The sequence below is a fragment of the Melospiza georgiana genome, chromosome 7 (assembly GCF_028018845.1).
Source record: "Melospiza georgiana isolate bMelGeo1 chromosome 7, bMelGeo1.pri, whole genome shotgun sequence".
NCBI lineage: Eukaryota > Metazoa > Chordata > Aves > Passeriformes > Passerellidae > Melospiza > Melospiza georgiana.
Genome location: NC_080436.1, coordinates 31417248 through 31441064, shown reverse-complemented (window position 1 = coordinate 31441064; position 23817 = coordinate 31417248). Strand labels below are relative to the sequence as shown.

The 23817-nt window shown below is 44.4% G+C and overlaps 1 protein-coding gene across 1 annotated transcript in view; it reads left to right on the top strand.

Annotated features, from left to right (window-relative positions):
• The window catches only part of HEG1 (heart development protein with EGF like domains 1), a 51577-nt gene extending 30706 nt beyond the window's left edge, over window positions 1-20871 (top strand). Inside the window, exons 12-21 of the mRNA XM_058028510.1 lie at window positions 55-174; window positions 1795-1889; window positions 2658-2716; window positions 3151-3311; window positions 4992-5126; window positions 9796-9838; window positions 9941-9978; window positions 10466-10553; window positions 11986-12160; window positions 13737-20871. Coding sequence (XP_057884493.1) covers window positions 55-174; window positions 1795-1889; window positions 2658-2716; window positions 3151-3311; window positions 4992-5126; window positions 9796-9838; window positions 9941-9978; window positions 10466-10553; window positions 11986-12160; window positions 13737-13886 — 1064 coding nt within the window. The 3' untranslated portion in view covers window positions 13887-20871. The remainder of the gene's footprint in view (window positions 1-54; window positions 175-1794; window positions 1890-2657; window positions 2717-3150; window positions 3312-4991; window positions 5127-9795; window positions 9839-9940; window positions 9979-10465; window positions 10554-11985; window positions 12161-13736) is intronic.
• Window positions 20872-23817: the final 2946 nt, after the last annotated feature.

Genomic DNA, 23817 nt, shown 5'->3' with positions numbered 1-23817 from the left:
GATTCTGTAAGTATAATATTTTTTGTTGTTTTGTTGGTTTTTTTACTTTTATAGAGGTGGATAAATGTCTTTCCAACCCTTGTCCTGCATTGGCCACCTGCAACAACACCCATGGCTCCTATATCTGTCAGTGTCCTCTTGGATATGAGCTGGAAAAAGGAAAGTGCAATTTAGGTAAGAAAACGAAAGTGAAAAACCAGGGATGGAAATAATTATCTTTAATATTCTAAAATAAATTGACTTAGGCTCAGAACTAGTTCAGGAGCTTAGTGTTCCTCCCAACCACCTCTTTTATCAGAGCCTTTTAGTGTTTATACAAGTGTGGTGTCTAATGCCTGTTGTGTTGGGCTGCCTGGGGAGCAGGCAGAGATATCTGAGTTCTTCTTAAAAACTCAGCAAGGGAGCAGTGGGCTCAGGCTTGTTAGTAAGGACAGATGTGCCCCTTCTGCTCCTGATGTGTTTTAAAACCCCCAAAAAGCATCCAGCAGCTTATCAGCCCTGCAAACTCTGGTGGAGGCACTTGGCTTGGGAGAAGTGAGGGAGGCTGTTGTGTAACCTGGCTTCAGTGGGATCAGCCATGTGTGGAAAGCTAAGCAGCCGTGGTGAAAGTCTTTGTGAGATCAAGGTCTGGTTTCAGACCTTTAGAATCTTTTGAGCAGCACAGTTATTAGCTGGAACTCAGGTTCTGACCCCTTCCTTTCTGTCAGAGGACTCTCAGTCTCAAGGACTTAAAATATTCCAGTGTAAAGGGGAAATTGTTTTCATAGATTTTATTTTGACCCTTAATCAACGAGGATTAGAGGCATGGAAATTTTGCTAAGGAAACATGGGTGAGGTGTCCCTGAAGAGTGTTTTGGAACATTTCTTCAAGTTGGAATATGTCAGCTTCTAATTTAGAGACTTGTTTTGATTATGCCTTGAACTGGAGTATGGACAGATTATATAAACACTGTGAAGGTGATTCTCATCATAATTTTTGTCTGGAGCTGTTACATTAGAGATGTCTGATATACAATTTGTGGTGAAGATAGGTTCAGTGGATGGGAAACAAATGGGAAAGAATTGAGGACTTTATAATGTTATCTGCAACTGTATTTGTTTTTCTGGTGGAACATAAAGCTGGAATTCTGAGTTCTCAGTTCCACTGAGTATCTCCTGACACTTAATACAAGATTTAGGGGTATTATCTCTGCAAGTCTGGACAACTCAGATTATTGCATTCTGCTGCTGTGAATCAAATATGAATCTAAGCACAGAAAAATGCATCTTTTGGACCTCTTTTCAAATGTCATTGCTCATTCTCTCCAGCAGTTTGAAAAATGAAAATATCCTTTCTACAGTGCTTTATTTTGACTTGCTGATTTGATTTCCTTCCATTGCAGGGAAAAGTAAGAGATTTGACATAATTTGACCCCCAACTATCATAAATAGCTTTGGTACCTGACACTGTCTTCCTACTAAATTTACCCATCTCTCTCTGTGTTCAGGGATCTATTTAAGTTAGTCTGTGCTTCTGCATGAAATGTATGAACACTGAAGTGAAATGCTGTCTGTTCAGCAGCACTGAGCTCTGGAATTTGCCTGGGACTGTGGGAACATTGCAGCAACCCTTGGGAAAAAAACCCAAGGCTATGACTTTGCTTTATTGGGGCAGTGACTCTCAGATCTGAGTTTTCTGTATGCCTTGTAAAGGGATTTTCCATGCAAACAGCCTCTCATGTAAGGCAGATAAAACCACATCTACACATGGCACAGAGATGTGTTCCAACTAACTTGTCTTATTCTACTTTTTAGTGAGAATATTTATTGGCCAGGTTCCCCTGAAACTTAACATCACCCATGGGAAGTACACAGAGCTCTTCCACGTGGAGAGGGAGATCCTGGAGGTGGTGAGTGTCCTTGCTGGGACTTGGGCAGTGCTGGTGGCACAAGTCCCCTTCACTCCTCTTATGATTGTCACATTTCCCGGCCATTCAGTTTGAGCCATGTGGCTCTTGTTCAGTTGAGAGCCAGTGCTGGGCAGGCTCTTGGCTTCCCCAAAGGCTGTGCCATCAATAGCTCCAAAGAGACCCATGGGCTGGGGGTCATCTGCACATCCCTGTGCAGTTCCTGTCTAGATCTCTGCATGCACAAGCTCATCCTGTTAGTGGTTCCTGGGATGGGTGCACTTCATTCCAGCTCTTTGGAGATGGATTTGGAGATGCTGCCAAAGGAAGGTGGTGCTGGGTGGAGTCACTGTGGTGCTGCCTGCACAGCTTGTGCTGGGGAGTAAACACAAACAACTGCACAGACCCAGGGTCAGGGAGGAGCTGCAGTCTCCAAGGGTGCTGCTTTGAGGCTGGCCTTGCACGGGGCTCTCTCCCTGACCTTTGTGATCATGACACAGCACGGCGACGGGCAGATGCTCGTGTCAAAATCCCCAAGGCTGTGCAATGGTGACTTTGTCCATCCTGGAGTGACAACAGGGCAGTGCCTCTCTCTTATAGAGCAGATAAACCTCTGGGATGCTCAGAGCCCCCTTGGTCTCAGCAGGCATCTCTGGGAAACACAGGGGATGGTGTCAGTGACCCAGGAGGACTGTCCCATGCTACATCCCATGGGGCTGCCTCCTTCCATCATGCCCTGGGCACTAACAGCTGCTCTCTCCCTCCTTGCAGCTCAATGCATCGCTGTCAGGCTTGCCAGGATACCACCATTCCACAGTTAAGGCAAGCAGGTAAGGCTAAGGCTGCCAGGGGAAGAATGAGACACTTGAGCATTTGGGATCCTCACCTTGAGAGCCACACTCTCCATTTTGAGTCAGTGCTTGATGCAATCCAGCCTGGCAGTGGTGCAGGGCATGAGGAATGCCTGACCAGCCTGCCAGGCTCACCTGCAGGTACTCTCCTCCTGCCCTGAGCAGCTTGGGGATGGCCTGCCCAGGAGGGATTTACGGCTGGTTCCAAAGTGAGCTACCAGCATCCTTTCCAGCTCCATATTCTCCTCTCTGGGTATTGGTTAGTCCTGGTTTTAAGGTCTGTCACAGTGCATGTAGTGCTGTGTCTGTGGTAAGCATCTCCTGTATTAACAGCAGTTCTATGTATGAGGTGCTAATGATGACATCAAACTGACCTGTGATACTCAGGGCTGTTTTTTGGTTTTTTTTATTAGGGAGGCAAATTTTGTGCACGTTTCAGTGCAATCCACGTTCTCTTTAGCATCCAACGTGACTTTCTTCGATGTTATCAGCAGTGTGAAAAGCTACATTCGAACTTGCAAATCCCCCACTGAAGCCTGCCAGTTCATATCAAGCCTGAAATCACTCCACAGAGGTAAATAGCATCTGGAAGGGCTGTGGCAGGAGGGGAAAGGGATGTTTTATTTGGCTCCTTTTATAAAAGGGGGACAACATTTTGTCATTTGGAAAAATCCCTCTGTATCTTTTTATCTTGCTTAAATGGGAGTCATCTTAAGAACCTCCCAGTACAAAAGGGATGCAGATACCAAGCCTTATCTTTTCCACATGTGTGAGAAATCTGCCTCTGTGAAAATTTGTGCAGCACAGGATTAGAGACATTGTAGGGATGCCTTTCATCTCTGGGATGTGACACTGGGCCCAGCAAGATGAAAAAACTGTAACTCTTAATTTCACACGTGTGGCCGGGAGCCAGGGAAATGGTGTGAAAGCCCAGAGACAAAACCCTGCTGGTGAGCTCAATTAGAGCTGCTGGAGGCTGCACAGCAAGCCCTGCTCTCCTGCCTGCCCACTTTCAGTGCTGCAGGTTGTAAAATGGTTCACAATTAGTGAGAACTGTGATTTCTGTACTGAACACTCCATCTGCCCAAGGGCGGTGTGGATACAGCACAGAAAGATGTGGGGAAGGACACCAGTGACCTTCTCCAGGTGGACCCCAATGCTATGCCCTGTTATCTTCCAGCTTTCACCTCCTGAGGGAGTGATGGAGGAGATTTATCTGTGAGAGATTCCTGCAAGGAAACTGCTGCACGTGCTGTTTTGGGACTTTTGGGTTTGAGGCTTTAAGGTTTGGCCTCGAGGAGGATGAAGGGTGGCAATGCTTAGCCTGGCTTTAGTGGGAAACCCCCAGTATGATTTTGGCAGAGTAAACATGCAGATGAAAAGTGTGCTTTTATTGCAATGGGCTGTATTTTAAAGCCATACTCAGCCCATGGTTTGCTTTAAATTATTTGGGTAAACCTACTTGGATTATACTTACCCATTACCTCTGATATAGTGCTTCTGTAAAGTCAACTTCTAACTTGAAATAAGCAGAGTAAGAAACAAATTATATTCCTGTGTGAGTACCTAAAAGAAAACATGTCAGATTAAAAAAACCCTGATCTAGCAAGGAAAGGTTTATAAAAGGAGAATGCCAAACGAGTGACATATTTTCCATAAAATCCTATTTCTCACAAATATTTATTAATTCCATTTAGTCTGACCTCCCAGTAAAAATGTAAATTTGATGTCACAATTTCCATCATTTATCCACAGTTTTGCTGAATACTCATTGTAACAAATCTGACTTTCTAAATTAAAACACTGCTTCAAAGTAATATAAATGAAAGTACAAATTTTTTGTTTGAAAACTGGAAAAATCCAGTGCTTAGTACTGAAATGGAAAAGAATTGGTTTGGTGTAATGTTTTGCTTGATATAAACTTAAAAATTGATTTGTTGAACTGTGTCAGGGGATTAATGTGTTTGAGCTTGAGCCAAACCAGATTTCTCTTTTTCATTTCCCCTTCTGCTTCCAAACTGAAACATTTATTATTCACCCCCTCTATTTGCCTGTGCAAATGATGGTAGATACACAAGAAATGGTGACACAGGGTAATGTTGACTCCCTCCTAATGGAACAAACATTACTTAAAAAAAAAAAAAAAAAGTGATTAAATCAGCACATCAACTGAATGGGATGCCTAGGGAAAGCAAATGTGCATAATGGTGGGTTCAGAGAGAACCATGCTGATGTCGGCCACTCTTCCCAACAGCTGGCAGCTTGTGCAGACAGAAGGACCCTGAATGTGACAAGGAAACTTCAGAATGCACCGACTTTGATGGGGTTGCTCTCTGCCAGTGCAAAAGTGGGTACTTCAAATACAACAAGATGGACCACTCCTGCAGAGGTACTGCTCTTTATGTGGTGTACTTTGCCTGGATTTTCCTCAAAGTTTTTGTTGCAGTGGAAATGAGTGTGTGCTTGTAGTGCTGTGCCTGCAAAACCCTCGATATTATGAATAAATATTAGCAGCTCAAGTTTCTTTTATTTAGTTAGGGGGCTTTTCAGCAGACACTGAAGACACAGTGTCTCTCTAGGAATAATATTATCTCTTTCTGGAGCCTGCTGTGAGTCTCAGTGATTGAGGAGAGGGAGAAAGGGGCCTGGCTGCTTTGGGCTCCAGTTCAGTGGCACAGAGCAGAGATGACGTGTGTCTCTGCCTGTTTTGATTTTGTCTGAACTCTCAGTGAACTTAGGGGAAGTGCTTTAAACTCAAAAGCTTATATTAATATATCATCAGTATTTTAAAAATTTGTATCTGAAAATGGTTATGAATTTGTTTTTCAGGTGAGTTCCAAATAGAAATTTTAAGCTTAAAGATATTTTAATGGTATTTTTTAGCTACTCCTCAGATCAACAAATCTGGTTTTGCTGCATTTTAAACAAAGTCTTTACATGCCAATGTTCAAAATGACTTCTGGAGGATCAGGGTGTCCATTCCCTAGTTTGTGGTTGCTGTAGGGCTTTTCTGATGACATATCAATAACAATTGCAGTAGTGGTAATATATTGCTTCTGGCACTGCCTGCTGGGTTGCTCTTGAAATAGGCGGAGATGTTTTGTCAGTTCCAAATCTGAGAGTGAGAAAAATGTGCCTGGAAATAACTCATGTGCTATGGGAGGGACAGCTCATAGATGGGCATCTCTGCTTGCCAGGTCATGGCCCTGCCTCTCCTGCACTCTGTGGCTCCTTTGTGACAAAACCTTTCCCTCTGTGTTTTCCTCCTTTCCCCATATCTTGTATGTTGGAGGAAGGATTTCTTTTGGGAAATATTGAGCATCTCCACCAACCCTAGAGAGTCAGAGAGGGGCCTATGTAGTGAGTGAGGAGCTCAGCTGAAACTTGAGAGATTTTTACCCAATTCTTGTTCCATCATGGAGTGTGGGGACCCAGGGAAAGTTACTCCATTTGTCTTGTTCATGCCTCTTGCCAAGTAGTGAAAATAAATACCTGAAAGGCTGTGAGGCACTTGGGTGTGATGGTTGCACAGGGCTAAGAGATCTAAGACATCGAACGTATGATTACTCCATACTTAAGAAACTTATTTGCTGTGGAAAATATGAAAACCTTATCTGTAAACAGTGAGGCCTAAATGCCACCTTCATCTCACTGCTGTCAGTAGGAAACATCTTATTGAGGGTGTCTGAGGGACAGGGCTGATGCTGGATTTAGGCAGCAGTGCAGAGGCATGAGGGCAGCACTGGCTGCATGGTGCCACTCTCTGACAAGATGCCAGATTTTCATTATCACTTGTGCCCATCTGGGCAAGCCAGGTGGTTGGGATTTTTAAAGGCTTTTCAAAAGCCAAGCTATGGCCCCCATTTTGATATTCAGGGCTATTTTGTTGATAAATATAGCATACAATATACCAGCCTCTTTGGAAACCTCTGCCCTTTTAGGGCCTAAACAGGAACCAAGGTCTCGTGAGCATCCGACCCTCATTGTGGGCTGTGAAAATGTGGTCTAGGAGCTCCAATTATAGGATTTGCAAAGGGGGAAATGGCTATTGTGCTGCCCTGTCCGGTCTCCCCCGTGGGAAGACTGGGAGAATTGCCTGCACTGACCCACAGGATTTGTTCTGTCTTCCTTGAGGCATCTGTCCCCAGGGACGTGCTTGGGAAAGCAAGCCATGGGCCAGGGAAGGGTTGGGTCTCTGAGCCACAGGAGGTCCAGCATGTTGGCCAGGATGTGCTGTTCAGTGTCTCTGGGTTGCTGCTGATTTTCAGCTTCTCAGTATCTTCATGGCTATTTCAGTACCAGAGCAGCAAACCCAATGTGCCAGCCTTTCAAGGGCGTGCTATTTTTACCAGTACAGACTGTTTCTGGAGTGAAGCAAGGAGCAGCAAAGCAGGTTTCCAAAGAGACCCCTGAGTGTCTTTTGGGAAGGCAAAGGAATCCTAGGTTGAAGAGCACAACTCAACAGCTTTGCTTGGCCCCTGACCCTTAGGCCTTTCCTCTGTTCCCTGCTTGTGTTTGGAGTCTTGCCAAGTGAGTATGACAGTGAGAGCTCTCCTGGGAATGTGTTCAAAGGAGCAGCAAAGATGCCAAAGGAGAAAGCAAAGTGGCAGGAAAAGACACAGGGAGGAGAGGAAAATACATAAGCACCAAGTTTTTATGTAAGACAGAGAAATGCATATTCAGGCTCTTGCTCTTCCTCTTCTGCTCCCATATCCCCCTGACCTGAGAGCTGTGTGCCAGCGAGGTGCCAGGGCTGTCCTGCCCATGGCACTGCTCCAGGTGGATGTGCCTCACACACATTGCTGAGCTTAGAGTGGGTCCAGCACCTGTCTGCCTGCTCCTGCAGCCTTCCCAGCATGCAGGGGCTGGGCTGGAGCTGGGATACACAGGGCTCTGTGCTCATTAGAGAAGGCAACTCCTGTGAGCTGTGAGGGGATGCCTCCCTCCCTTCCACTGCACTTTTTGTTACTGCCCAATCCTGTGGTGGAATGTTCACTCCATAATGTTTTCAGTCTGCTTTTGTTAGCAAGGGAAAGGAGCAACCCATCTAGTCTCCTCCTTTAGCTAATGCCCCAGTGAGATGAATGAGCCAGGCAAGGATTCTTTGGGATTTACTATCCTTGCCCTGGCTGTTTGCTGACTGGGGCTCTTAACTCTTTCAGTTACCTCTGCTCTCCTCCTTTACTTCAAAGAAATCATCTTAGAGGGAGCAAAATATACCTGGTACAAAAAGCATCACAGTGTGATGCAGCAGGGGGGGCTGTGTAATGAGCTTCACCTTCCCCATCCTCAGCTCTGGAAAAATGAATGGAATGAGGGAGGTGGTGGTGGAGTAGTGGGGCCACATAGATCAAAGAAAGGTGTGCAATACCAGGTATTGTGGGCATCAGCCCCCCACCATCACTGGTGCCACTTGCTACAGCAAGTCTGTGTCTGCAGCCACAGAAGTGATGTGAGTGCCGCAGTCTTCTGTGTCCACACATCCTGAGGATGTAAATTTTGTTATCCCTGTGCTTGCAACATCTATTTCTGGGAATTAGAAATCAGAAGGGTCAAAGAGAACCTGTGAGCGTTCAGAGAAAAGCTGCAATAATTAGGGAGACTCAAAGATCTCAGTGGCCTTGGCTTTGTTAAAGATAAAGGAGTGATTCGGTGGTGAGGAGGAGAAATCTGATCATATAACCTTTTCCAATCTAATAAGTAAACATCCAAAGTCTGGAATTTGACACTGGGGTAATTCAGACCAGAAAGAAGGTGAATGTTTTTAATGGCTGAGGAAAATTAACTTTGTGAGCTTCTGACCCAGTGCTGTGGTTGATTGTCTGTCATTGAAAATATTAAAATCAGTCTTGGGTGTTTCTTTAAAATGTAGCTTCAGTCCAAGTATTTGATTTGAAACTGGAATTAAATTTAGGAAAATTCTGTGACAGTTTTAAGCAAAAGTGTTTGATGGGGGAAAAATCCACAAGCATTTCTGTTTTCATTGAACAATTCCCCATGGAATATGTGCTACAGGGTGTTTCCAGACCTTGGGTGATGTCTTGCAGACCCCCAAGGGCTGCTGCCTGTGCTAGCTCTGGCTTGCCCCTCTGTCCAAAGTGACTCTGTCTCTGTCACTCCTGCTCTGGCTCGTCCCTCTGCCCAAAGTGACTCTGTCTGTGTCATTCCTGCCCAGGCCTTTGAGTGACCACCTTCACTGCCTCTGTGAAAGGCAGCAGATCTGCCAGAGCTCTGCTGGGACTATTGCTGAGAAAAATAGTGATCTTACCAGTATTTTGAACCTTATAGTTGTGCATCCTGTGTATCATCCCCTTTGCTGTTCATCAGAAGGGTGGTATAATTTCCTCAGATAATTTAGGATAGCTGTCCATAAGCATGGAAATTATTTTATTTTGAAGTGATGGTTCCAGTTTTTCACCAACATTTTGCACATAGCAGTTTTCTGGATTATCTAGACCTAATAAATTAAATTTCTATTGAAAAATTTTCTCTTCATATAGTAAAATATGATATCTCAAAATTTGATTTAGCTGCAAATTTGAAAAATCTGAAAAAAAGGTGACATGAGAAAAAACAACATCAGCATCCCACTTTGGGTTACCCTGACTGTGTTTGCATAATGTCTTGTTGCAGTATTAACATTTAAATGTAATTGATAACATGTGCCAATGCTAAAGTAGCATAGTTTAAGTGGACTTTCAAAATGAAAACTGGAGGCACTTGCACATTTTTTGCTTTGCTGTTTTGTGTGAAGCAGCACAAGTGTGCAGTGAGTTTTCATTTGGGCAAGAAGCTCTGCTGGGAATGCCAGCAGCCCTCCCTGTGCCAGGCTCCAAACTGGCTCCTCTTGGGAGCCCTGAAATGGTTCCATTAAAGTCAGCAGGAGGTGTAATTTACCCCATTCACCCCAAGTGCCCGATGTTTTGCCCCAGCCTGAGGACATCCAGCCGCCCATCCAGCGCACGGCGGTGCAGCCGGGGGCGGGCGGGTGAGGCTGCGCTGGGAGATCCCTGCCGGCTCCACTGCGCGGTGCTCACGGCCCTTCCCTCTGCTTTCAGCCTGTGAAGATGGATATAAGCTGGAAAACGAGACCTGTGTGAGGTATGGTGACTGTTCTGCCCTCCTCCCACCCCACCATCCTTGCTCTGGTGACCTGTTGGCACAACTGAGCTGCTGAAACTCCCTGTTGTTCTCTGTTCCCAGCTGCCCCTTTGGCTTGGGTGGATTCAACTGTGGAAACCGTGAGTACCAAATTTCATTCCTTTCGTTTTCTACAGTGTCAGAAATAGGAGATTTGAAACAAGTAATTGCAAGTGACTGTGTCTAAAGTGCAGTAGGTACACACTACTTTTTTCAGTGCTTTTTGTTCCTTCATTTTCTGTTAAAAGTAATTTTGTGGACCTTCTTTTACAAGGCTGACTTAATGTCATTTAAGAAAAGGAGATCTCCTTTCCCTGTATGGTCTGTCAGGATAGCACATATAGTGGGCATTCTTGAAGCTAGATATTTGAAGGTGAATCCATTTGAGTTACTCTGATCTATCAGTGAAGGCAATCTATTCCTTAGGGAATCAAGAACTTGTTTCTATTTCTTAGGGCTATATTGCTTAGGGGAAGGGGGGAAGGTGGGAAATAAGCAGCTAATCCCTTTGCATGGGGACTGTGGGTATGTTACACTGGGGTTTAAACCACACTGCTGTTTCTGAGTCTCTGTCTCTCCTGTCTGCAGCCTATCAGCTGATCACGGTGGTGATTGCAGCTGCAGGAGGGGGACTGCTGCTGATCATGGGCATTGCACTGATTGTCACCTGCTGCCGGTAGGTACCGCTGCCAGCCCGCCTCAATGCCACTGGATTGCACCACATCCAGAGTCCCCCATGTGAGCTCTTAAGGACTAAAACATAGCACAGCTAAGGACCAAAACATAGGTGAAAACATAGGCTAAGCAAGTGGGGTAATCTGAGATACAGAAGTATCACACTGTGCTTTCATTTGGGGAATTTTTAAATTTTTTTCCCCAGCAGCCAGGCTAAACAAGGGACTGGGTGTCTCTTGAAGGTACACCTGGAAATCATGTCCTCCAAAGATGGAGAGGCAGGGGAGTCGTTCCCAATGCAGAGCTGTAAGGCTCTGAAGCCAGGAAGCAGACCTCAAAAGTGCAAGCTAAGTAGAAAGGAGCAGTTTAGGCAACAGGAGAGGTTACTTGCTGTTGCTCAAGTGGTGTTTGAGTGTATTTAAGGCTATTTTCATCCATCTTTATGGACAAGTCCTGCATGTGCTCTCACTGCGTGTCTCTCCCTCACACACACACTCACACACATACACACCTCATTCCCATACCAGCAGGTGGCTTTGGACATGATGTGTTTGCCTAGTAATCTCTATTTCCTGATTCATGTTATCTGAAAAGGGATGCCTTGCAGTAACACCTTCTCCCTGCTATTCCAGTCCCCAAATCTAGGATTTCAAAGCTCTCTGATAAAGTTAGCAACTGGATTTGTCAGGAATATCGATGTGGCAGTGGTTTGGTTGTGCCCATGTTACCCCATATTTTCAGCCAGGGGAATGCCAGCAAACCCCAGCCAGAAGATGAGGGGGCCCAGAGTGCAGATCTCCACAAGGGTGGACTGATCTCATGAGCCTTGGCCTTGGGCAGCTTATGTAACTTCCTGGAGGATACTCTCCTTTGACCTGGAAATGTCACCAAAGTCCACACATTAACCATTATAGTCCTGGAAGGACATTTGGTGTCACTCAGGCCAGCTCCTTGCAGGTCTTACTTCTTAGGAATTAACATAGTTCCTACAAGTGCTGTAGTTAATAGCATGGGGACTTCCATATGTTTTTCTTCCTCCATTTCCATGGTTTTTCCATTGACTTAGATGAACACACATGTTTTCAAGAGACAAGGGGCATAGCTGGAACAGGAGGGGTTCAAACTGAATGTAGGGAAATACTCTTTCACCAAGGGAGCAGTAAGGCAGTGGAACAGGTTGCTCAGGGAGGTTGCCATGTAACTTTGGAGATTTCAAGTCCCACCTGATAATGCCCTGAGCTGCATGACCTGATTTCATATCTGACTTGGCTTCAGAGCAGATGGCTGGACTGTAGTCCTTCTGAGGTGATCTTTGTTCCCAGTCAAGATTCGTGACATCAAGTAATGATCTCTCCTGAGATCATGCCAGAAGTGTATGCAAGACAGCAGGATAAGTTGTAAGTTTTCACTTTCCCTCATTCTTTTACAAACAGGAAGAATAAAAATGACATAAGTAAACTGATTTTCAAGAGTGGGGATTTCCAGATGTCACCTTATGCTGAATATCCGAAGAATCCCCGGGCACAGGAGTGGGGCAGAGAGACCATCGAGATGCAGGAGAATGGAAGCACCAAGAACCTGTTGCAGATGACAGATGTGTATTATTCGGTATCTATCCATAGATTCACTTTTAACCCTTTGTGCCTCATACAGGAAAGAGATATTCCTTTCTTTTTTGGAAGTGCAGATCCCTTTCCTGCAAGATAAAAGGGCAAAGTAAATGTCTTCCATAGCAAGGCATTTTAGGAGTCCTATGGGCTCTAGGTATTACCTGTGATGAATATCACAAAGAGATGTCATTAGGAAGAATGCTGAGGAAATGTCTAGGAATAGTTTGGTAAAAATGCCCAAAAATCCCAATCCTGGAGTAGAGAAGGACAGTTAAAGGTTTTGGATAAACTGCTAGCGTTCCCTGTTGGCAGTTTTCTCCTGTCCACCCTCACTGATGAAAGGGAAGGTTGAAACTTCTGTCTGGGGAACTTTGCCCCAGAATAGGAAGATGCTGGTCACTAAGGACCCCTCTTTTCCTCCATTCCTTCCCTCTCCAAGGTACATGAGGAGCATCCCTTCAGCTCGGAGGAAGTAAGGACTAATAAGCTGTGTAGGGCACAGAAAGACACAAGCTCAAGTTGTTATGGCATGGTTGGTACCATCTGCTAATGGCTGTATCCAGAGCTGTGGTGCTGCTGTATCATCTGTCACTCATTTTCAGCAACATGTCCTTAAGGTGTGTGTGAGTTCCTCATGAGAGTGAAAGTCACAGGATTTCACCCAAATCACACATTCTGGTCTCCTTGCTTTCCAGACCAGAGAGCTTTACTATTTTCCTGGCTTATATTTTAAGTTTTTCAGTGAGCAAATTTATTGGGTTGCACAGCATGGAGTTGAACAATTCTCCTTCATGCTTCCACTAAGAATGAGATATTTGAAATGAAAATACATTGCCTAATTTTTTAGACTAAATAAAGATTCTCATTATGCTGGGAACAAGAAATGGAAACTTTTTAGCAAGCAGTAGATGATGAGGGTTTTGCAGGGATCTGCTCTATAACAGATTAAACCCAGAAGCTTCATGTTATTCACTGGGTGAAAGGATTGTACAGACTTGATCTTAGGCATCAATGTTCCTCCACCAAGTGTCCCCAGGAATCTTACTTAGTTACAGGAAGGGGAGAGAAAGGAAGATCAGATAGTTTTGTATTTGACATGTAATTCAAGGGTCTATGTTGGGAGATGAGGTACCTATGGTAAATGGGGAGAGAAGTGCCCAGGTAATACTCAGAGCAGGAGACTACCTTTGATTTTCTGTAATTGTCTCCTTTAAGGATGGCTCTAGGATGATATCCTTTAAATGAGAGTTGTTTCAATACCTGAGCTCAGCAGTAGACTTTTTTTTTTTTAATTAAAAATTAACTGTGTACTTAGACTGCACTTGGCAGAGTCAGGTAAGTTTCAAATCTGTTCATTGGCCAGATGTTGAAATTAGATTTCATCATAATAATTCCTTCAGGCAATACAGCAAAAATGGTTCTAGATTATAGAGACCATTAGAGATCCCATTGTTCCCTCTGCCTACTGATCCAACAGCAAAGAAATATGGTAATGCTGTGCCTGAAGAAGGATTTGAGTGTGAGAACAAGACCCTTTTTATTTAATTTTTTTTTGTTTTGTTTTGCTAATACAGCCAACTGGACTGAGAAATCCTGAACTGGAAAGAAATGGACTTTTTCCTCCCTACACTGGTTTGCCTGGATCTCGACATTCGTGCATCTACCCTGGACAATACAATCCGTCCTTCATTAGTGATGAAACCAGAAGAAGAGACTACTTTTAGCAAAGAGTGGAGAGGGAGTGGAAGATTGACACAGTTGTGTGGCCCTTAATTCCCAGGTGCAATGTGTCTCCTGGGTAGTTGAGGCCACATCAATCTTACTCTTCCCATTTAATAGGAAGGACTTTGAACTTCATGCTGAGCATTGCTGCCCTGAGGGACGGTCACAGTTGCTGAGCATCAGAGAGGAGGAGGAGGAGGAAGAGGAGGGAATGGCTCAAGAAGCACATCACTAAAAGACCCAGTGGGAAGCTAACACGTGTACTCCTTATTCATTCTTCACTCTTGGCGCTACAAGGGCAAGCATGGATCAGTACAGGCAGATGGACTGTGCCCAGCACTCTGCGTTGAATACCACTAGGGAGTGTCTTGTTTACAGATCTTGTTCACTGTTGACTGTGCTTGTCTTCCTAGCCAGCCTTCATGCAAAGATTCACTGTGCAATTGCTTTTGGTCAGGCAAGTTTGTCCACTCCCTTTTAGATCACTGCCTCGCTGTCGGTTTCGTGTATGATAGCGAAGCTGACTTGTGTTCACCTTCATACAGGTAAAAGTTCTCCAGATTTCTGGGTCCTTGCCAAAGCCAGGTGTCTGGCGATATTGGCTGAATTTGTGGATTGATTGTCTCCAAGGAGTGTGGGAAGGTTAGTCACACCACTGCAATTTTAACAGAAAAAAGGCACAGTTGTTCCTCTGTGCTGCTTTGAAATCTTCTGTATATAGGGAATGTTGTTGTTTTGTCAACCAATATTGTTCAGAAGTGATGCCACTACCTGCCATCGGGGTGCTTCCATGTGGGATCCTTTGGGGCTCTGTTTCCCTGCAAGGATTTAAATGCCTGTAGACACAGCAATACAATATTAAGTAATTACTCACAGGGAAGAAGAAGATGAGCTGTGAATTCAGAATATTTTTTATGAGGAATCTGAAGGAGTAATAATGCTGTAGCCTTGGCTGGGCAGAGGAACCTGAATTCTGGGCACTGAAGGTGGGATATGTTTTCAAACCTCCAGAGTCCACCTTGAATTTGTAGGCGCTGTGGAGACTTTCAGTGCATTGGAAAAGAGGGCTTACTGCAGTCAGTTGCATTTAAGGAAGAGAAAAACATGATGCTTGCAATCCTGGCATAGCAAAGATCACTTATGTTGAAGTGTTTTTCTTTCTTCCATCCTAGTTTCGAGTGATTCAGACCAGGCAAGTTTCCTCACCCAGGTGTAGTCGTTCATATTAGCAGAAGCTGAAGAATTTAAGTTACTGCATTTCTCACCAAAGATCAGGCTGAAAATTATGGACTGTATTCTGACCTGAAGTGAGTTGTGGAAAGAGATCTTACTAATCACAGAACCTGGAATGGGTTGGAAGGGATCTTACAGATCATTTTTTTCCAACTCCTCTGCCATAAGCAGGGACACCTTCCACTAGACCAGGTTTCTCAAAGCCCCATCCAACCTGGCTTTGAACACTTGCAGGGATTGGCAACTTCTCTGGGCAACCTGTTTCAGTGCCTCACCATTCTCATAGTGAAGAATTTCTTTCTTGTAACTAATCTAAATCTACTTTCTTTGCTTTAAAATAATTTTCCTTGTCCTATCCCTACATGCCTTTGTGAAAAGTCCCTCTCCAGCTTTCTTGTAGGCCTCCTTTAGTTACTGGAAGGTGCTCTAAGGTCTCCCTGGAGCCTACTCTTCTCCAGGCTGAACTGCCCCAACTTTCTCAGACTGTCTTCACAGGAGAGGTGCTCCAGCCTCTGACCACCTTTGTGGCCTCCTCTGGCCTCATTTCTTCTGATGGGAGCACTGAACACAGCACTGCAGGTGGGGTCTCAGGGGAGCAGAGTGGAGGGAGAGAATCTGGTGCTGCCCAGGACACAGTTGGCTTTCTGGGCTGTGAGAGCACATTGCTGGGTCATGTTGAGCTTCTCACCAACCAACACCCCAAGTCCTCAGGGTTAGTTTCTATTCTCCAAGAGCCTGCATTTGTGCTGGGGACTGCCCTGGCTCACATGCGGGAAATATAATTAAATATCATGAAGTATATTTACCACTTATCTTTACTGCACTGTTAATCTGAGTCACCCAAAGCCTGTTTAGATACAAGGTCCAGATGCAGTTTCTCCTCTTGAATGTGACTGTGCTTTTAATTCAAGGTGGCTGCTTGTACAAGGATAAGAAATAGCACAGTTCCATTGCCACTAACTCACCACGTCTGTAGTGTGCACATAAGCTGATATTCCCTTCTCCCCCACCAGGCTTTAAAAGACACAGTGCTCACTGCTAAGTTCATTAGGTAGCTCAGCTGACTGAAGCACTGAGGATCATGGGGTGCATCCCCCAAAGTGTCTAACCCTAATTCACATGCTCATGTGTTGTGTGGCTGCTCACTGGAGGCAAACCCGGGGTGATGAGGAGCTCTCTATCAGGAAGGGGGTACTTGCATCCTACAGATGGTGTGAGTTCCCAGATCCTTTCCCAGCACTTCAGAGGCTGTTGTGTTCCCTACCAAAGGTCAGTAACTGGCATCCAGAGGGAAGTGAGACAGCAACAGGCAATTATAAGCTGTGTTGGCTTAGAGGTTTCTGGTCCCTGCTCACAGTTGTTTCTGTTTTCTCAAAACTTCAAGACAGGAAAGGTGCCCCAGATGTGCCTGAGAAGGCACAGTTCAGTGCACCAGCCATAGCACACAAACACACTGTCTCTTTTATGCCTCAGCTCTTGTCTTCTGTGCAGAAGCAGCAGTGTGAGCTTGCAGAGAACCAGAGCTTTATGGACACCTAGGGCAGTACCCTTTGTACTTGCATGAACTTTTGGTGACAATGCATGCAGCTTCACACCTGTCTGATCCACAATCAGCCTTGCAGCTGGTAGTGCACAGCTGATCTCAGCTGTAGGGGGAAAGGAATGGATGCTCATGGGAAGTACAGCTACCTAAGGAACTGTATTTAAGGAAAGCTCTACTTACAGTGTCCAAAATATTACAACAGGTAAAGCACAAGAATTAGCTGTTCGTTGCCATGCTGATCAGAGTTTTCATCCAGGACAGAAAGGACTGCCTTTCACCTGGTATGGAGGAGAGCTGTGTTTTTGTTACAAAAGAAAAGAAGACGCAATTCATGCAAAATCTAAATCCAAAGCCTATAGACAAGCACTGGACTTTGTCCCTTTTTAGCAAAGTAGCTTGTGATAAGATGTCCCAGTAATGCTGAGAACCCCATGATTTTCCCATGTGCCAGCATTTCCTCAGATGGGGAAACATTTAGGCCTATGCTTATAGGCAAAAATGTTTAACTGCTTGGTTAGTTCAAAGACTGGGAGATGAACTTCTGCGTGTCAGGTACGAGGGCAAAGTATGGCACACCAACTCACAATTGCAGTCCTTCTGCACAAAGAGTATATGAACAAAAACTTCTGGTCTGTATCTCCCAGCACATGGCAAATTGCAAGGGATTTGAGTGGAATTGAGTGAATTTCTAAAGAAAGCACACAAAAGTTTGAAAGTAATAATTTTAATATCTTAATGGTCTTCAAATTCTTGCTGAATTGTATCTGGAGAGAAAGGGTCTCAGTAAATCCAGCAGGATTTTCTGAGTGAGGACTGCAAAACTTGGAATTTTCTGAAAGAGTGTTATTGCACTGAAATTTTCTCTCTGCTAATGGAAGTAAACATTGGGGCGTTCTTGTGAGAGTTTATCCATTGTAGCCTGACCTTCTGTGTAGCTTGGATAAGGAAGGAGTCTCAGAGCCAAGGCATAGCCCACAGAAGGAGGGGAAAAAGGGTCCCTCTTGGCTTGCCACACCTTCTCTGGGTGTTTTAGGAGGCCCTGCCCAGCAGGCAAGAGAGGGGTTCAGGCAGGAGGAGTCAGCACCCAGATGAGTGCAGGTGCTTTCCCCGAGTGTTCCAGGAAGCTTTTGCGAAGGTGACAGAGGCAGCCTGGGGTGATCCACCAGCCCTGCTGCAACCTGTGCTGCAGTGCTCCTGTCTCCAGCCGGGCACCACCCACTCCCAGCTCCCCTGGGACACAGGGGTGGGTGCAGAGCACTGTGCTACACACAGTTTGTGCTGTGTCACGGTTTGTGGTGGTTGTTTCACTGCAGTGTTCACTGCCTCACCCAGCAGCAGGGACTCGCCCAGCCACAGCAGGGATGGGGGCAGTGTTTCAGTGCTGGTTGTCTCTGTGTAAAGCTGCCACCAGGGCCCTCTCTGTGTCTGCCATGAACAAAGCTCCCTTTGGCAGTGGAGTGGGGCTTGTCACTCCTCTTGGGTATAAGAAAGGTCTCTATGTGCCCTCAGGCCCACTTTCAAAATCAGATGCTTCTCTGTTCACAACCTAACTCCCTGTAGGATATTTCTCATCATGCAGCTTATTTCTCATCTCTCTTTTAGATTACTTCTAGCTACCCCAAACTGAAAATTTTGAGCACACTGGATGTTTTTGCCAAGGGGAATCATTCTCCACTGTGTGAGAGAATAGGAGGGAAGTGGCATGTCTTTGGTATGGAGAATGCAAGTGGTTCTGCCAGATGTGGGGAAAGGAAGAGAAATTACACTAAGACTGCTCATAAATCTGCTATTGCTCCTGGCTGCTGTGGAAAGTGAGGGGAGGAGTCATCAATGACCCATGGGCAGTTGTGTGGGTGTGTTTTTAATTTGGGGAAAAAAAATGCTAATTCTATTGCTTGATAGGAAAAACTGTGAGAGGCATGTGTTTGCTGCTATGGTGCTCTGCCAGTTATACAGACAAAATGCCTTACCCCAAAAAATACCCCTGACAGTCAGCATAGGAGAGGCAGTCCCAGTGAAATGATCAGCAAAACACAGATTTGAGGAATCTTTCAGTAGGCATCTTGAACATACAGTCTTCCTGTGTCCTGCTGCTTGCCCTGTCCTTCCAGCTGCACTGGGAAAATCAGGCTTAGTTTTTTCACACTGTTGAAACCTCACAGCACTGAATTGGGCCATAAGTGGATAAACTGGGCCAGGTTTTACCCCACACTGGAAGGGTTAGGTTTTATAGCAGCAATGAATCTCATTGCTCTTGTGGCATTTCCTGTAAGACCTACTGGCACAGTCATGTACTGAGTTACTGCTCATGAACTGCTTTATGAAAGTTATCTGCCTCCACACTCTTTATTGCTATTTAAAAATAGCAATAAATTGCCGTTAGAGAGAGGTATTTATCATTGTGAAATTGTTTGTGTCAGTACTTGTACAGGTTGTTTGCTGGGACCTGAGTGAGCACAGATTGGGTTTGGACATTGCTGCAGATATGCTGAGTTGCTTTCCCAGGACTTGTCTCTGATGCTGGTCAATGGCCATATCCACTCCAAACCCAGCTGGAATTTTCATTCCCTAATAGTAATCTTTAGTTTTCTTCCTTAAATTAACAAGAACGGATGCATTTTAGTTAAATGCTCTTCCTATGCTGACTAATGTTTTTTCCTCTTTACACACAAAGGATGTAATCCAGCATCCCCACAGTGACTGGGTAACTCTCCCATGGAATGTAAAGAAATTTTTTTTAGGCCTGAATTACTCCACCACCAGGGTCACCTGCATGTAGTACATGATTTCCCATGGCTCTGTCTGCCTGTTTCTGTGATACTGTTCCTGCCTCTCCGTGTTTTATCTGTTCTTTTTTTTAAAGCATAATTATTACTGTAGCGGAACCTGTGTTATGTGAGAATGAACAAAACAGCTTCAAGATTGGAAACAGTTTCCTGGGAAGAGTGTGAATGTGAATTTTGTGTCGTTGTTTTACTGGTCAGCCAGCCTCTTTCCTATCCTGTAATATCTAGGGATGTAGAGATGCTTCCTGCTGTCACACATATCAGCTGCTCTGCAGATCACTCTTGCCTGTCCCTTTAAAAATTAAGCAAGATCTCCTAGTTTCAGAAGGGGTATGTCCTATGCTTATAAGAGTCTGGGACCTTTTCAATGTACATTTAATTCTTCATTCCCTTGAGTTGCTGAAATTGAAAAGCAGGGAAGAAATTCACAAAGGAGTAAGAAGTACCAAAATTAAAAAAAAAAAAAAAAAGAATATGCTTAATTAATTTGCAGAAGTGTGACTTTAGTACTGTGAGATCAAGTGTGGGATGACACCTTTTCTGTGTCTAGTCTGTGTTGCATAATATCCTTGTTGAGGGAACACCTAGCAAGGGTACCTGATGTTCCTCCAAAGTGGTATTGAAATGCTAAATTGCTCAGTCTCTATTTCAATGAAATGCTAGAAGAGATGGGACTCCCTACTTGGGTTAATGGCTGCAGCAGGCAGCCCCCAGATCAGCAAAATCCTGTATGGAAAAGTCCTGTGGAATACAGTGAACACTGATCACTTCTCTTGAATACGGCTATAGAATTTGCTGGACATTAAAAGTCTTCAATAAAATCTGCTAGGATAGATTTACTTAATAGAAAAAAAAAAAAAAAAGAAGCTCAGCAGGATAAATATTTACTACTCAACAGGATAAATATTTACTACTCAACAGGATAAATATTTACTACCTTCATTTTTAAAGGAAATCCTGTTAAACTCAGTCATTTGCTTTAAACCCATTAAATTCCACAGGACTTTCTCCCAGTCAAAGGTGAAACTTGGTGTGTAAAATCATAATGATTTATTTAAGCAGCTTTTAGAATTTCAGTAGTAAAGCTCACCTTTTGTGAACTTTCTTCCAAAAGATAAATTTTCAGCATTTGTTTGTGCTTCTTTTCAACCTGAATGTAAACGTGCTTTATGTTCTTGACATTGCTCCACTCCCTTCCCTCTATCTCTGAATGTTTGCTTCCAAGTCTCTGGGGTTCTGAGGATGTTTTCCAAACCAGTATTATTTAAAGTTGTATCATATTTTCAGCCTCCACTAATTACACAGTACTGTAGTAGCAAAATAGAATTTTTAAGGATTGGATTATTTTTATACCTGCGTCCAATATTATTAAATCTGGCGTTCTAGTCAGTATCATAAAAGGATACAATAAAACAATGAATATTACTATGTCCCTGCTTTTTTATTGTACTTAGCTTTGCCTGTAAAGGGAAAACATATGCAATTTTTAGGCGGTCTTAATTATTATTATACATCTAATCCAGAAAATTAGAAATTGCATAGAAAAGAAATTGCTTTTGTTCTTCTGATGGTGCTTCCTGATAGAATAACTAAATTGAAAAGCAAAAAGAAATGGGTATGTTCTGTTAGTTGTGCCAAACAAAATTCTGCTCAGCTGAAGTACAAGTTGTGTTCTGATACATTTACCTTGGTGGCACCAAGCAACTCAGTCGAATTTTAATTTTTCCTCAGTTTAATTTTTGCTGGAACTGGTAAAGTTGTTTGTTTATGTGTGTGAGTGCATGTTGGAGGGGAGGAAAACCTCAGGAGAGGTGGGTGCAGCAGGGCTGTTTGCAAGGGCAAAGGACTGGACCTGACCACCATGAGATCAGTCCAGTCCCAGTAGAAACCACCAGGGACAGTGGAGAATGCCCAGCTGAGTGTCCCTCAAAGGAAGAAGGAGGGCACCTTGAATCCAGAGGAACACTCAGGCTGCTGAGAAGAGGCATGGCTTGGAACAGCATCTGGAGCAATGGCAGGTAGGTTCATTTGGGACAATTTTTTCAGTGTTGCTCCAGAGCCGTACAACTATGACAGAAATCAGATGGGACTAAGGTGGGATTCATCTGTTCTATGAAAATTTAGGTGACCAGTTTGAACACATGATCTGGCTCTCCCAGTAGCCATGAAAAGAGAGACACACCCGCAGATAGCACCTCACCCCATGGTGAGAGACCACTTACCATGACTGTCTCATATTATTCCACTTTCTGTGTGAGGTTGGTATCTGTTAGGAAATTGGCAGTGTAAAACCACAGGTCACAACATTTCCATGGGACTAAGTAAAAGGTCTTTGTGGTTGTGGAGAAGGACATGATTTAACAGCCCTGCCCACTCCAGATTTGCATGTCAGTGCCTCTGAGATTACTGAATGCATCCCTAGTATCTGCCCTCAAACTCTTGGGAACCACCTGAAAAGGAGTTAAAGAGCATCTGCTTCCCCAGATTATATGTGAATCTGTATCCGTAGCTAAAGCTTTGATATAGACTTCTGAAGCTTTTTTTAAACTTTTAGCTAATTAAAACATATATTTCTACTTATATATGTCATATATAGTGGAGGAAGCAAATTTACATGAAATAACAAAATATAGATGAATCTAGTAAGAAAAAGGATTGAAAAAATGTGCAGGAAAAAAGTATTGAGCTAGTGCACATAAAGAGCTGTAAAATAATTTTCCCTACCTTTTCTTCTGACAACATGATTGCCTCTTGATTACATGCACTTTTAAATAGACAGATAAGGCCCTTTACTTTTGGTATTTCTTTTTCCTGCCATAAAAAAGTATTGACAATAGAGCAGCTACTGTTACTAAACATAGCATATTTGTTTATTCCATAATAATTGTTCAGTGTTCTTGATTGGCATATCTGAGTTTTGACACACAACAGTTTGATTTTTCAGCCTCTGGAAAGTTATTGGGTTATTTCTGCAAAGGAAGTTTTCTCTGTAGTTCCTTGCAGGACATCACAATTCCTGTGGCTGTGTGAGTCTGTCTGGACTAACAGTCAACTTTTTATTGTGCTTACTGTGTGCTTAATGACTTAATTATTAAGTGCAGTTTCACTGCTATCAGTTCTCCTCTTTGGTTAATTCTCTGTGTCTGTTCTTCTAAGCCACCATATCTTTGATTTATAATATATAATTAATTTCCCCACAAATCACCAAGCAATAGGGCACATAGAGCCTTTCACCCTCCTTCCTGGAGAGAGCCTGTTGTGACCACTGGTGTGTCACAAATGGGCAGGGAAGGGCAGGCAGAGATGAAAACTGCTAGTCCCTGATGATCTGTGTCTGTTCAGGGCATTGCTTCCTGGAGGAACTGGGGCCTTTTGCATTGCAAATGACTCACACTGCCTAAACTGTGATCGTAATAAACATAAACAACCAGCCGGGAATGGAAGTAAAGTTTAGAAATATAGGTAACACACCAGTTCCTGATGTGCATTCACTGTAGAGAACAGTTCTAATGTGCAGGACTGCACACTCAGCCACTAGTCTCTAGTGTAGGCAGAAAAGCTGCACCATTTACACCTGCTGAAGACCTGGCCCTCATTTTCTGTAGTGCCCTGAGAAGTTCTTTTGGTCCCATGCACTTCCTTACAGCCAACAGGGAGATTTTGAGACCTGGATTAATCTGGCTGCACCTTGAGGCAGCATTGGAAAATCAGAGTGTAATCTGGGAGATGGACATTGCCAGAGGATGGGTGACACAAAGCTGTGCCACTCTCCAACAGCCAGGTTTGTCCTCCTCTGCACACTCACTCCCACCTGAAGCACCTGCTGGGCTCTGGGGCTCACAGCACTGAAATTTGTTATTCTGACAAGACTCTGGGATTTGTTTTTGGATGTCCCTGACGCTGGGAGGGTGGTGGTGGCCTGAGGTGGAGGCTGGACACTGGCCAAGCAGGTATGCACAGGGCACTGGGGCCAAACATTTCCCAGGCATTTCCTTCTCTTATTCTGTCAGCTTCCTGGCAAAGCACTTTGAAGGAGGGGCCTGGAGGAATTGAGTGATCTGAGGGGCACTGGGCATGGGAGGGAGCAGCAGGGCAGGAGCTGAATCCAGCATGGCCTGAAGGAGCTGACAGAGGGAGAGGGGGCTGCCAGGGGGTCACTGTGGGGATTGGGGGTAGGTGTGGGCAGCAGGTCACACTGGAGGGACTTCAGGGACAGAGATACAAAGGAAGGCACAGGCAACCCCCCCACATTTCAGGCTCAGCATCCTGAGCAGGTTCACAGAGGGACAAGGCTGCTCATTCCTTGTGCCGGCAGAGGCACACAACCATTTTTGCTGTCGGTAAGCCAGCAGTGCTTCCTGGTTCAGTGCA